The sequence below is a fragment of the Trichomycterus rosablanca genome, chromosome 25 (genome assembly GCF_030014385.1).
Source record: "Trichomycterus rosablanca isolate fTriRos1 chromosome 25, fTriRos1.hap1, whole genome shotgun sequence".
Classification (NCBI taxonomy): Eukaryota; Metazoa; Chordata; class Actinopteri; order Siluriformes; family Trichomycteridae; genus Trichomycterus; species Trichomycterus rosablanca.
In genome coordinates this window covers 12529573-12545633 of record NC_086012.1, presented here as the reverse complement: position 1 = coordinate 12545633, position 16061 = coordinate 12529573, and the positions used below count along the sequence as shown (strand labels likewise).

Here is a 16061-nt window from a genome sequence, read left to right as displayed (position 1 = left end):
AGGTTCTAGAGCTTAGTTACGCACCAGCGCTGCTCCAGTAGCCACCAGCAGTGATTCAGACTCAGAATAATAGATACACTGAGTCCCAATATACGATACCACCACCCAAGGTAAATTTAATTTCTCCCCAGTAGTACAGTACACCAATTTTAATATTTTTTACATGTTTTACATTACATTACATAACAGTGCTCGCACCTTTTTGTCTGTTAAATCGCATAAGGTTCTACTATGTTATAGATCTTATTTTTTCACTTAAAAAAAAAGCACTTCACAGGTTGGGAATTTTAAACAATCTGACCTGACGTATTTCAGATTTTGTCCGTTACGTCTGAAATCCGTTAAATAGAGGTCCGTTAAATCGAGGTTCCGCTGTATATAAGAACCTACCTAATTCACACCTGTTATAGTTAGATTAAAAAAGAATATTTAACTGCACACTTGTATTTAATGTCATGTAAGGTCAGAACTAATGACAAGAACACTGACGGGCAGATCACTGGAATGCTGATTTTGTTTTATTCGAATTACCATGAACCCAGCATGCACACAGAGGCATGGAGGTAAATACACATTAGATTGATGTGGGTGGACATGTCGGATAATATAAAGCATTAACAACAATTTCACTGGAACTCCGAGTACAAATTAACATGCTGTTTATATTTACCCTCTCTTTTATATTCGACCACTGAGCGTGTCCTTAAATAAGCAGCTCCGAGCGTGTGAGAACTGTGATGAGCTGATAGGGGAGGATTCGGACAGAAAAAGAAACCTACAGTATATAAAACGAGTACCTGACTGGTATTGTGTTTTTTTCTGGTATGGCGAGTTTTTGCAGGTACAGACATGATAGTCTCTGTGTTCCTACAACCACCAGAAAACTTCACAGTTCTATAGCAAGACTGGAATAGAACTGGAATAGATTTTTACTATGTATGTAGGGGAATAACTGTCCAACAGATCATTTCAATTCTATAAACAGTGTGCAGCAATGTGAAATGATCAGTTATAAGAGAGTGCTACAGATTTAGATGATCTTCAATATTAAAAACGTTAATAAAACAGAATGGTCTAAGTTAAGACATTATTGCTAGAAATAATCATAATAATATAATAATATAATAGTAATAATAATAATAATTTTTTCTCTCATTGTTTGATATGAAAGCAACCATGGGTATAAAAAAGGCACTATATAAATACAACTTATAATAACAGTTACAATAAAAATAATAATATGATAATAATAATATGATAATAATAATAATAATAATAATAATAATAAGACAATAATAATAATAACAATAATAATAATGATAATATAATAATAACAATAATAATAATGATAATGTAATAATAGTAATAATAATATGATGATGATGATAACAATAATAATAATAACAATAATAATAATGATAATATAATAATAACAACAATAATAATAATGATAATGTAATAATAGTAATAATATGATGATGATAACAATAATAATAATAACAATAATAATAATGATAATATAATAATAACAATAATAATAATGTAATAATAATATAATAATCATATGATGATGATAATAATAATAACAAAAATAATAATGAAAATGTAACAATAGTAATAATAGTAATATGATCATAATAATAATATTAATAATAATAATAATATGATGATAATAATAACAATAATAATGATGATAATATAATAGTAATAATAATATGATAACAATAATAATAATAATAATAATAATAATGATAATGTAATAATAGTAATAATAATAATATGATAATAATAATAATATTTTTTCTCTCACCTTTTGATATGTAAAGCGACCTTGGGTAATAAGAAAGGCGCTATATAAATAGAATTTATTATAATAATAGTGATGGTAAAAATAATAACAATAATAACAATGCTAATAATAATAATATTTTCCATATATTATAATAATACCAATAATAAAAATAATAAAACTAATAATGATAATAATCATACAATATTTTTTTCTCTCACCTTAAGAAAAGTGCTATATTAATATAACAAATATTTTCTTTTAGACTGAGGGTTGTTATTAAACCTTTATCCAGTCAGTACGAAATGTCACGCCCATCCACAGAAATACCAATAAATAACCATAATGCAGTATAAACAGCTACAGAGGGAACAGATTTCCTGATTATTGATCAGTATGTGCCAGCAGCAATGATCTTTTAATAAACATGTAGGAAGTTCCCCTCCACGGGCCAGTCGTGCTGGACAAAACATTTCGGTCTGGACCGGCGGGGCTGGCAGTAAGATAGGAACTGTGTAACAGGATAACACATTTAATAACGTCGACTGTTGGACTGTTGATTCCCGCTGATCTCCAGTCTCTAAAACTGCATAATTACGACATAGTAGCAATGAAGTAATGTTTCCATTTAACTTATAGCTCATGATCTTCCAGCAATTTTCACAGTTTGTGTCTCTAACGCAGGTAATTACACGTCTAATGGTGAGTACATAAACATCTATTAAGAGTGGTTGCCCATAAAGTGCGAAGTAATCCATTAATTGCAGAAAAAAACCTGCTTAACGGTGGATGGTAGCCATTCAGTTTACCAGGGCAATCAATCACGCTAAGAGCATCGACTGATTAGTCATCCTGCAATTAAGTGACAAAATAGTGGAAAATAATTACTGGATTGCGTTGTGTGGTGTTAATGTGCTTTAGAGACTGTGAAACTGCCAAAATGTTGTCATTTTATATTTAAGTATATTAAATATTACACATCATGCCTTAATATGCATCTGTGTAATCGACTTACTAAAGAGTAAAACTTCAGTGCTTGGGTGTTTAATCAAATACTTGTGAAATATGTTATCTTTTATTTCCATCTGTAGGAGAGGAATAAAAGCCTGCCAGTAGAATAATGCCATTTCTCGTCCTCACTTATTCAAGTTGTAACAACTCCAACGCAAACAGAGCAGAAGATTAAAGTGAAACAAGCTTATTCCTCATAAATGCAAATAAATATAATAGAATTCCAAACTAACAGCAATCTGCAGCTTGTTCTGATGACAGAATTCAACGTGTGATAAAGACAAGAAATCGTTCAATATTATTACTCTGGATTTAGATGTCGTCTTGGTGAGAGATATCTGACTCCAAACCTGCTAGTTCAATACAAATAAAAGAACCTCTGACAGATAGACAGAATTATATTGCGATTGTGATATTATATAATATTATATTTAATTAATTCAATCAATCATGCATTTATTGTGTTTTACCACCGGATCAGGATCTGATTTATTGGGCAAAAGGCAAAAAAACACCCCAATCAGGTCACCAGTCCATCACAGCATGGGCACGCACGCACGCGCACACACACACACACACACACACACACACACGTCTTTGGACTTGGGGGAGAAAACCCACACAGACACAGGGGGAACATGCAAACTCCACATAGTAAAAACCTGAATCTGGGAATTGAACCCAGTTTTTATACTTAATATTTATCCCTATATATATACCTATACATAAATCAATGTATATTATTACTTCTATTGTATGTACTTATACCTCTAACCAATATATTGTATATATTCATAACTATGTCAATGTTTTTATTTCTATATTTATACTTATATATCTGTATATAGAGTTTATAAGTATAGATACACTACTGCTCCTATTATTATGCCAGATGCACAATTTGCACATACATTTTGCATACTGCATATTGTATATATGCACGTTGTACATTCGCTACACTCTACTTACTTCATTTGTACTTTTGCTTTAACCACTGGTGGCCAATAATTTCCCTCGGGATAAATAAAGTATCTATCTATCTAGTATTTTTTAGCATGCTTTATTTGTTTAAAGCTACTCATAAGTCTGTTTCAAATTCTATCAAAAACAAAGTGTTAACTGGGGTTTAGTGATTCTGTAAAATTTAATGAAAAATAAAAATCCAACCACTGTACATAAATCAAAAATGACCAACAGTAACACTACAGTTTAAGTGTACTGCTCAGTGCTCATACACCCAGTGTTGACCACGTACCATGTGTTTGGGTTGCTGTGTTTGTATTAAAGCCCAAAACCAAACCATCTGTAGTAACTGCAGACGTCATTAATAGATGACTAGGGCGCTCAGGTAGCGCAGCGGTAAAACACGCATGCACACCAGAGCTTGTGAGTCCGAATCTCAGCTCTGCTACCGGCAGTCCGGGCGCCTACACGAACAACATGAACTACATGAACAATGATTGGCTCGTTCGCAGGATGGGTGCCGGAGGGGATTCCTCAAAACTAAAGCAATTATGACCTCTGCTGGCTGACTGATGATGAGGATCAGGGTGTGACTCTCCGTGCGCAAAGCTGATCCACATATGAAAGTTGCAGTCGGCTACTGGACGTGTCGGAGGGGGCGTGTGTTAGTCACGGCTCTCCTCGGTCAGGAGTGAAAGTCAACATCAGTAGAAAGAAAGCGTAATGCAATCGGGAAATTGGATACGACTAAATTGAGAGGAACATTAGGGGGAACAATGCAAAACAAGAAAGATGACCAGATCAATAGTGTGCAGTGCAACTTTGGGTTTACCTTCAGAGAGAGAGTCTAGTAAACATGCACGCTCATAAGAGCGACCCTGTGGTGGGGTTCTTGTTTAAAACCCTGCGCTGTTAAATGTATTAAGGACCTGTCTATCTCTAAATTGCACAATCACTTCCAGATCCCAATCTGTATCAGCCAGGTCTAACTGACTCATATTTACCATCCCACTGAGACCACCACTCATCAAGTCTGCCAAAATAATATCCTGTTAAAGCTGCTAGGATTTGTCCATAATCACGACTCATCTGCTCAGAGAGTGAATGATCCTCCTGTTAATTATGAAAGGCTTGTGAAGGGGGAATATGATTGGAAAACTTATAGGTTATTATAAAATAGGCTCAGAGCACAGTCAGGGAAGTTCAATCACGCTAAAAACACATACACACGTTCACCTCAACGAGAGATGTAACCATGTTTGGCAGGTCAGATCTGCTTCCCCTCACTAAAATCAACAATTTTATAAGAGGGAAATGAAACGCACAGGGTTCTCACTTTCACAGTTACAGACGCTAAGTGTTTGGACATGCTTGTAAATAGTGATGTGGGGTCCCCACCCTGGCGGATGTTCTACACCCTGTGGAAAAGTGAGTAAAGAATGTTAAAAAAAAAAAAAAAAGCACGGCATGACCTGTGGCATCATAAGACAAAAAAATTCTTTTCATTCACTGAGAGCAAACAGAAGTGTGTTTGTGAATAGAAAGGCAGGAATGGGATTTAAGGGAAGAGAGACTGGATCTAATGTGTAGGCGTGAGTCATTTCCTAAATATGATTCTGAACATCACGCAGGAATCTGTTACAGCATATGGTGAAGGTGGTAAAATTACTGTGCTAAGTTTGTTTGATTAAAGGTGGTGCGGGGAAAATCATAATCAGCCGCATAAAAGCTTTAAGTAATCATCATTGAGTCAACAAATGGCTTCGAACATTAAAAATGGGTAATTAATGGTCTTAATGCAAGTCTAAATACTTGGCTGTATTTAAATAATCTTGTTTGGGTCGCATCTACTCCTTGGTTGACGTGTTCAACTCAAAAATAATACTAGATGGTTTTAATAAAACAGCCTTTATAACTAGGGATGTAACAATGCACCACAAGACAGTTAAAAATCGGTGCACATGTGCCACGATTCAAATCGTAATTCATATAAAATGAATCGATATTCACTTTAAACAGCAGAGGGCACTGGCACTATTCACCTCGCCTGGTTGACGCCACTACAGGGTTGCCAGGTTCGGAATTTTCCAGCCAAATTTATTTATGTGAGGATACTTTCTTTATTTGTATTCATTTATTTATATAATGTTGGATTTGTTTTAAAAAGGGAAATGTGCAGCATTGTTTTTGCATAGTTTGTACCTACCTCAGAAATAAAAGGGCATTCATTATTTAGATAAATAAAAAATTGTATTTTATTTTTTTTAAAGAAATAATAAAAGGCTAAAACTTTGTCATAATTTGTCTTCAATTTCATTTTGTTTAAAAAAAAATCTGGAAAAAATCGTATTGTGAATCGTATCACATCGTGGGTATAGTGTATTGTTACATCCCTAGTTATAACCTATATGTTACTTTTTGTAATCATCTAATCAAACTCCATGCCCACGGGCCAAATCCGAGAGCTTAAAAGACATACGATTGTCTTAAAATACACTGTAAAATCGTACATAAACTGCATCTCCCACGATGCATGCCGATTTTGATACCCACAAAGTGACCGCATCCTGCCACTAGATAGCAGTGTTTCTACATCAGCGTTTAACTGAGGCGGTTTTCTAACAAGTGGTGTTGAGAAATTTTTACAAATAATCCCAAAATGTGAAATACTAGCACGCTAGCACACCAGAGCTGGGATCTCGAGTACAATGTATCAAATCTCAGCTCTGCCATCCGGTCACATGAACAACGATTGGCTGTTGTTCAGGGATGGGAAAGCCGTGCAATGGTGCAATCACGATCTCTGCTGGCTGATTGATGGCGCCTAGGGATGTAACGATTCACCACAATACAGTTAATAACCGATTCAAAAATTCCACGATTCAAATCGATTTACATATATAATGAATGGATATTCACTTTAAACAGCAGAGGGCGCTGGCGCTATTCACCTCGCCTTGTTGAACGTCAATGGCGCTAAAACGTGTGGTTGCCAAATTCGAGGATTTTCAGCCAGATTGGGCTTAATTCAAAATTGTTTTGTATAGTTTGTACCTACCTCAGAAAAAAAAGGACACTCATTATTTAAATAAATGAAAGATAACCACAAATACAGTATTTTATTTAATTTTTTAAGAGAAATAATAAAAGAAAACTTTGTCATAATTTGTCTTCCATTTTAGTTTTAAAAAAATCGGGAAAAAATCGTAACGTGAACCCAGTATCGTGAATCGTATCGCATCGTGGGTAGAGTGTATCGTTACATCCCTAATGGCACCTGTACAGAGTTGGGGAAGGATGCTGATCAGGGTGTGGCTCTCCGTGCACAAAGCTGATCCGCATATGAACTCACCTCGTGCAGGTGGAAAGAGGCAGTCGGTACTGCACACGGGTCAGAGGGGGCGTGTATCAGTTGTGAAGCGCCTAAGTCAGCAGTGGAGGGTTGTATCGGTAGAGGTGAAGCATAGCGCAATCAGGGTAATTGGATATGAATCGATTAGGGGAGGAAAATGGGGTAAAAAAAATTGGAGAAAAAAATAACTTGCTGTACCAGAGAATGGCATCAGGGGGACCTTGCCTGATAACGGTTTGGGTTAAAGGAAAGTGGATGAAGACGGGGAGGGAGGGATAAGGGGATTAGGTGAGCACGTTTTCATGTTCTATGTATATGTTTTTCCCCTGAATTTATTACTGCATAAAAAATAAAGAAACTAGAAATGCAAAGAAATCATTTTTAAACATTATTTTCTTGGTGGCGCATTAAAGGGTTAAGTAAACAACGAGGCTTCATGAAATCTTTTCTGCTTTTGCTTTCTGTCTTGTAGAATTTCAATGCTCCACGTCATTCTAAGATGAAGTTATGGAAAAGGGCCATTATTGCCGTCGTACTTCTTAGCCTTGGTCTCTCACTCCTGCTCGCCATGATCGTGATACCTGCCGGGTCCTTTAACCCCTGGTCCTCGACAGCGTCTCTAATTCAGAATCCTTCGTCAACAGCACAAGCACCAGCACCATTATCGTCTTCGTCGTCGCCCAAACCACTGGGTCTTCGCCGGGTGGCTAGATCGACCGACGACATGGGCTCTCTACTGTCAGACTGTAAGATCAACATTTTTGATGCTATTTTATTTGAATTTGAATTAAAGTGGAGGATTAGGGTGTCACTGGGCACATTCATGTAGCACCATGTCCATAAACTGTGGGTTAACTAGCACAACAGCATTGAGAAATCCAGCAGAATTTCAGGAGTGACGTGCGTTCCTCAAGCAGAATGCACCAAAAAAATTACTTCACATTATCACCACCTCCTTGTTTCTACACTCACTGTCCATTTTATCAGCTCCACTTACCACATAGAAGCACTTTGCAGTTCTACAATTACTGACTGTTGTCCATCTGTTTCTCTACATACTTTTTTAGCCCCCTTTCATGCTGTTCTTCAATGGTCAGGACCCCCACACCCCCACTACAGAGTAGGTATTATTTGGGTGGTGGATCATTCTCAGCACTGCAGTGACATGGACTGACATGGTGGTGGTGTTAGTGTGTGTTGTGCTGGTATGAGTGGATCAGACACAGCAGCGCTGCTGGAGTTTTTAAACACCTCACAGTCACTGCTGGACTGAGAATAGTCCACCAACCAAAAATATCCAGCCAACAGCGCCTGATGGGCAGCGTCCTGTGACCACTGATGAAGGTCTAGAAGATGACCAACTCAAACAGCAGCAATAGATGAGCGATCGTCTCTGACTTTACATCTACAAGGTGGACCAACTAGGTAGGAGTGTCTAAAAGAGTGGACAGTGAGTGGACACGGTATTTAAAAACTCCAGCAGCGCTGCTGTGTCTGATCCACTCATACCAGCACAACACACACTAACACACCACCACCATGTCAGTGTCACTGCAGTGCTGAGAATGATCCACCACCTAAATAATACCTGCTCTGTGGGGGTCCTGACCATTGAAGAACAGGGTGAAAGGGGGCTAAAAAAGTATTCAGAGAAGCAGATGGACTACAGTCAGTAATTGTAGAACTATATTGTAAGTGGAGCTGATAAAATGGACAGTGAGTATAGAAACAAGGAGGTAATTTTAATGTTATGGCTATGGTACAAAGACCTAATTCATTTGTTTTGTTTTGCTCTTTCAGTTTCCTACCTGTTTCAGAGCTTTACAGAGAGCGAGCTGGAGAAGGTGATCGGGTCTCTGGTGGACAGGAAAGTGGGAAGGAGGACGAAGCGGGAGAAAAGAGACAGAGACGAATGCTCGTTGCACGAGGTGGTCCTGACAGTAAGCGAGCTGGGCCTGGGCTACGAAAGCGACGAGACCGTGCACTTCCGTTACTGCAGCGGGAGGTGCACGGTTACGCGGCGCAACTACGACTTGGTGCTGGAGCACATGCGCTTGAACGATGCGTCCGGCGACAGAGGCTGTCCGACCGACGAGGGCAGGTCGAAGAGGGAGAGGGGACGATACAGCCCCTGTTGCCGACCCACCAAATACGAGAAGAACATGTCTTTTTTGGACAATAAATCAAAGTTCTATACAATCCGGAATGTGACGGCCAAAAAGTGCGGCTGCGTATGACGCGGCAGGGGAACGACTGAGAAATGTGATGGAAGCACCGAAGTGTGTGGCGAATGAGGCCACCAAGGTCAAACAACTCTCCAAGGGAACGGACGTGTTGTAAAAGAGAGGATACAGTTACCACCATGCTATGAGCGGAAGGTCAAAGCCATAACCATGAAAGCATGCGGACGTGAGTTCATGTGGTTCATAATTCAAGCTGTAGACTGGAATGTTGTGTTTGACCCTCTGGAAGTTTGGAAGGTGGGCTGGAAGTGTGTCATCACACTTCATGGCTCTCACAGCTATCACTTTCGGTCCTGAAATACAACTTATACGATCTTTCAAAGACAGTGGCGACCACACCTGCAATGATTTAAATCCTAGATGAATTTACTACAACTGACTTCCATACGGACAGAGGTTCTGCAGACCAGAGGCATTGTACAGAATCGTCTTTTTCACAGATGCTTTTTGAATATAAATGTATGAAGTTAAACGTTACTACCTCATTTATGTCTGGAATAGAAATAAATCTATTGAATCTAGCTGCATTTACATTTACGGCATTTAGCAGACGCTTTTATCCAAAGCGACTTACATTACTATGACAGTATACAATCTAAGCAATTGAGGCTTAAGGGCCTTGCACAAGGGACCAACAATGGCAACCTGGCAGAGGTGGGGCTTGAACCGACATACTTCTGATTACAAGTCCAGTACCTTAACCACTAGGCTACAGCTGCCCTATTCCCTTAAGGTCATTGATGGACATTGTTTTTCAGGTCAGATACTGTACATATCAACATGCACCGACACTTAACGGAAAACTTAACTCATACTTAAGAAAGGCAATAAATATCAGAGATCATGGCCTGTAATTGTTTAATGATTATCATATTCAAATTTGCCAGTTGTGTTAAGAAAGACTGTTACAGTTAGCCAGTACAGAAAGCAGAGACTGAACAAGTACAGTCTATAGTACATACAGTATATAGTTACATGGCCTGTTAGCTGCATAAATCTGCATAAACATCATGATTCGTTTCCTTTTCATCATCCACTTTATCCTGAACAGGGTCACGGCAGGTCTGGTTCCAGAAGGAAACAATGGGCGCAATGCAGGAATACCCTGGACAGTGTGTCAATCCATCACAGCTCTGCATTCACCATACCCCCCCCCCCCCCCCCCCCCATATACTATATGTCAAAAAGCCCCCTCAATACCCGTCCTGTATGTAGGAGTATGTTAGGATCTCTGAATCTCTAGGTTGAATTTCAGTACAGTGTACGTATTATTGGTATGAAGCAACACACAGACCTGGTATGTAACTCATTCACATCTAATGTCAAGTTCACACTACACAACTGGATCTCTTGTAATCGGGAGTGTCGATGTGCATTTCACACTACACGACTGATCGGCAATAGGGGGTTGCACACTACACCATCTATCACCAACCGGAATCGCAGACGAGCTTCTCTGGTCTCCCAAACTACGTTTTGTCACGAAAACAAACGCGAGAAGTGATGAGGGGTTTAATGACACCACGTCCAAAAATCTGAGTGGATTTGGCTATGATTGTTCTATGGTGAGTTGGAGGTTAATAAATATTTTTGCAATACAACGTTGGTGTTATGTTTTGTAGAGAACGATCAGGTCAGAAATACCGTAAAACTTGTATGCATTCTGACAAACTACTGTATATTATTCCCCTGTCCCACCTATTTACAACTTCTCCCTGCGTTTCCCCTCACACCGTATCTTGCGTTCTCATTGGCTGTTCGACATAGCACTCATTGCCAGTCGGGCAACTCAGATCCAGATATCTGACATGCTAGAAATCTCGCTTTGGTCGGATCGAGTCGTTGGGTAGTTCACACATGGTGATTGAGAGCCGAGTTTCGATCGCCAAGCGAACGCCGAGTTGCTCCCGAGCCGGCAAATCTAGCGCTGACCAGTCGGCGAGCGAAAATCAGGGCAAAAGTCGTGTAGTGTGAACCAGGCATAACAGACAAAAGTGTCTCCACTAAAGGAAGCTACTGGCACTGTAGTGGTAGTTTTGTGTGTGTGTGTGTGTGTCCTTGTTTTTACTCAATATAAGCATTAAATTCCTAAAAGAATAATATGCCAATATAGGAAGATCATTCTACAGACAGTACTTAACAATAAAGAGGTTTTCATGTGCTAATATATATACGTTTTTACAGCAGCATTCAATAAAAATACTGCATGGAGAAAATAAAGCAAGTAGATTTCATAATCTATTTTACATTCTCATAAATGACACTATGTATTTTATTATATTTATATTTTGTATCCTTTGTCAGGCAATGATTTGATTTTAAGTGCTTTATATGGAGCAGTATGACATATTATTGTGAAATAGGATCTTTATGCTAATGTAATGTACAAGAAATGTTTTGTTTCATGTCAAATTCATTGTGTACATCATGTAAAGAAAAACTGAAACACGTATAAGTAGCTTCACCCTGTTTAACCTATTTACATAGTTTACCGCTGGCTCATATTTTCCATACCAGCAGCTTGAATGTTGATGCAGTGCATCCTTATTGTGAATAATCAATATTTATTAAAATAAACACGGAGCGTATATTTATTTAGATACTTTAGACCAAAGGGAGACAAGGACGTATTTATTTAAAAATGAAATATACTTGTGCCAAAATGACATTTTTAACAATTCATCTTCTTAAGTAACTGCTGAATAAACATACTCAGCTTTACCCGAAAAGATTGAGTGTTTTCCTTTTCATCTACGCCCCAAGTGTTCCTATTCCTGTTTAATCCAAGCCACACGGACTGCAGATTGCAAACGGATGGGTGACTACTTCATCCCTAACGAAAAGATAATAAACACGGATAAATACACAGGGCTCACAGGAATGCTCTCGCTGCAGAGAATCACTGTTTAAAACCCTTTTCTGTGAGTTTAGATAAACATTTTAAAAAAGCCATCCCAGAGAGGTGTGTATTCCAAGTAGGTTTTTTTTAAGGTGATATCTAGTATCTGCACCAAGACACTTGGCGCTGATTTAAATCAGTACGGACGTCAGCAGATCCAAGAACTTTCCCTCAGTTAATAGACACCATGCTTCTATTGAGGATTCCAGATTGAACGCAAAACATTTTCCAAAGGAGAAAATGTTTAAACATGGACAAAAAGCACATTAATCATGCAAGGGATGGGTTCATTCAAAAGTAAACCAGTGAATACAAAAAATAAACTACAGTGTGTTCAGTGCAGTAAATAAAAGCACTCATCCTGTCCAGGGAGTTTCCTGGCTCTTTCTCAATGAATCAAACTCACAGGACCACCACAGAGCAGGTATTATTTAGGTGGTGGGTCATTCTCAGCACTGCAGTGACACTGACATGGTGGTGGTGTGTTAGTGTGTGTTGTGTTGGTATGAGGTATGGAGTTTTTAAACACCTCACTGTCACTGCAGGACTGAAAATAGTCAACCAACCAAAAACATCCAGCCAACAGCCAACTCAAACAGCAGCAATAGATGAGCGATCGTCTCTGACTTTACATCTACAAGGTGGACCAACTAGGTAGGAGTGTCTAATTGAAAAACTCCAGCAGCGCTGCTGTGTCTGATCTACTCATACAAGCACAACACACACTAACACACCACCACCATGTCAGTGTCACTGCAGTGCCGAGAATGATCCAACACCTAAATAATACCTGCTCTGTAGTGGTCCTGTCGGGGTTCTGACCATTGAAGAACAGGGTGTAAGCAGGCTAAAAAGGTATGTAGAGAAACAGATGGACTACAGTCAGTAATTATAGAACAATATGGTGAGTGGAGCTGATAAAATGGACAGAGTGTGTAGAAACAAGGAGGTGGTTTTAATGTTATGGCTGATCGGTGTAAATAATAATTACAGACAAATGCTGTAAGGCTGTAAATGTGCTGTAACTACAACAAAATCGCTGCCCTTATTTTTTTTCAGTTGGGATTTATTTAACACAGTCAAGATAAACAATTTACTGTAAATAATTCAGTAAAACAGGTTATAAAATCTGCCTAACTCATAAAGGTTTAAAAAATACAGTCTCTTGTGTTTATGAATTCTGCACACATGAAACCAATTATCGGCACCTGAAAGGTTTCTCCTGGTCATCGCATTCACATCATTAAATCATTAAGAAAGAAAACGTACTCTCTCACTTGCTATGTAATCCTGTCCAATGATTTTCATCTCATTTGTGGAGCTGCTTTCACCACTTTGACAAGCAGTAGAAAGACCGTAAACACCTAGAGGCCTTTGATGACCGGCAACTTCTTCCTAAGCATGTTTAATGTGCTGATTATTTATTTATTTTATTTTATTGGGATTTTAATGTCTTGTTTTACACTTTGGTAACATTCATGACAGGACAGGTAATTACTAGTTACACAAGATTCATCAGTTCAAGTTTTTATTGTCAAACACAGTCATGGACAATTTCATGTCTCCAATTCACCTCACTTGCACGTCTTTGAACCGTGAGAGGAAACCGGAGCTCCCGGAGAAAACCCACGCAGATATGGGCTGATTAACCTAAAATGCTAAATATTTGTCACAGGCTAACATATAAGCTTCAAATTATTCCTAAATAGTTGGGATAGAAGTTAAACAACCTCTGCATCAAACCAAAATCATTTAAAATGATGATTTTCAGTTACTTTATAAATGACAGTTAAAAAAATTTATTGTGATGTGCACCCAGTTAAGTAATGTGTTCAAACTTAAAAATGAACTTGTTGGGTCTTGTTTTACTCAATAAGCTGATAACAATTCTAAAGCAAAATAAACCTTGTGCTAATAAATAAATTATATGCTCCTTAAAATATTAATATAAGGGTTATAGGCCTGGGTTGTAAGTGGTAAGTGTATTTTGACCACTTGGGGAAAAACTGTATGACATTGTATTTTTAGAGAAATGTACAAACTCAGTTCCAAAACAATTACTTGCTTTATTATTAATTATGATTATTATTTATTATTATTATTATTATTATTATTATTATTATTATTATTAATTATTATTATTATTATTATTATTATTATTATTATTAAAGAATTGTATTCAATTGAACGAAAGCTACGTTCAGGTGTTGAGTTTTGATTAAGTCGAATCGAAGAGTCGATTCCACCAAAGACTCTTCTCGATTCCAAAACCAAAGCAGCATTAATTAACATAAAACGGCGTTATAGTGTATAAACAAGGTTACAACTTAACATTTTATTAACTTCACATCTCAGTTATTACACAAAATGTCAAATAGTTAAACAGCTCCTTTTAAAAGCCAGGGAACAATTCTGTGCAGTGGCATCACTAGTAGTAGAGTCAGTAGTTGAACTTTTGTCACTTACAGCGTGGTAATGTCACTTAACTTTATTTAAATAGCTTAAAAGTCCTGTGGAAGATTTGTAAACGCTCTAATGTTTCTCTTTTTACAGTGCACACATTTTATATTTAATTTAGCAAGTCGTCAACCATGCGTGTGCAAAACCGATACCTGGGAGTCGAGTAGGAGTCAATTATTTAAGTGGAGTCAATTAATTGATTCCAGGCATTAAGAACTAAGAGTCAACTCTGATTCATTAGAGTCGATCTCACTGAATCGGGTTCAGCTCTCGTTATTGCCAATTAAAGGTGATACTGTGCATGTAATGTGTATATTTTGCAGTCAAATCTATTGCAGTTAGAGTAGCTGGAGTAAAATCTACTTTTATTATTGCTATTAATTTCTGCCCAAATCATATTGTAGTTCTGCATGACATGAGTTGCATGAACACCATGCATGAAAAGTCAGTTTCCAGAAATCTGAAGGTCAATTTTAATGCTTTTGCTATAAATAATAATATTAAAAATAAATTCTGCACATGCACTGAACTTAAAATATAATATATTGTGTAAGTAATCCGCCATTTAATTTGTTTGACCTTGTTTTGAAGGTGTTCTGTCTGGTGTTCTGACATGTCTCAGCTTTGACTGGTCAATGCTGGTATTAAGAAATACTGTATATATAGTTCCAATAAATCAGCATCATAAAAATGCTCTTAGATTTTAGAAGTTGAAGCACAAGCAGCCTGCCCTTCAAATGAACTGTTCTTGTTCTTGCTAACAATGGGATCTTTATTTGCAGTTAAATGGTTTCATTCCTTGATTTTTTCTCTCTCTTATTCAACTTTTAACATCCCTAGACACTCAAGAACGTTAAGCCATGCAGGTTCAGTCAGATACACAGGTCAGGTAGCAACAAACTACTGGTTTTGGTTTTAGAATTCCTTTACATTATGTTTTCTTCTTTTTTCAGTTATGATTTTCTATAGATTTTTTGCAAAACCCCAGAAAATTCCACTTACCACATAGAAGCACTTTGTAGTTCTACAATTACTAACTGTAGTCCATCTGTTTCTCTGCATGCTTTGTTAGTTCCCTTTCATGCTGTTTTTTAATGGTCAGGACCTCCACAGGACCACTACAGAGTATGTACTATTTAGGTGGTGGATCATTCTCAGCACTGCAGTGACACTGACATGGTGGTGGTGTGTTAGTGTGTGTTGTGCTGTATGAGTGGATCAGACACAGCAGCGCTGCCGGAGGTTTTAAATACCGTGTCCACTCTATGAGATACTCCTACCTAGTTGTTCCACCTTGTAGATGTAAAGTCAGAGACGATCGCTCATCTATTGCTGCTGTTCGAG

At 37.7% G+C, this 16061-nt stretch overlaps 1 protein-coding gene across 1 annotated transcript; it reads left to right on the top strand.

Annotated features, from left to right (window-relative positions):
- The first annotated feature begins 7614 nt into the window (after positions 1–7614).
- On the top strand, positions 7615–9352 carry LOC134302904 (neurturin). Its single transcript, XM_062988156.1, has 2 exons — positions 7615–7861; positions 8916–9352. The coding sequence occupies exons 1-2, from the start codon at positions 7615–7617 to the stop codon at positions 9350–9352; spliced, it is 684 nt and encodes a 227-aa protein (XP_062844226.1).
- Positions 9353–16061: the final 6709 nt, after the last annotated feature.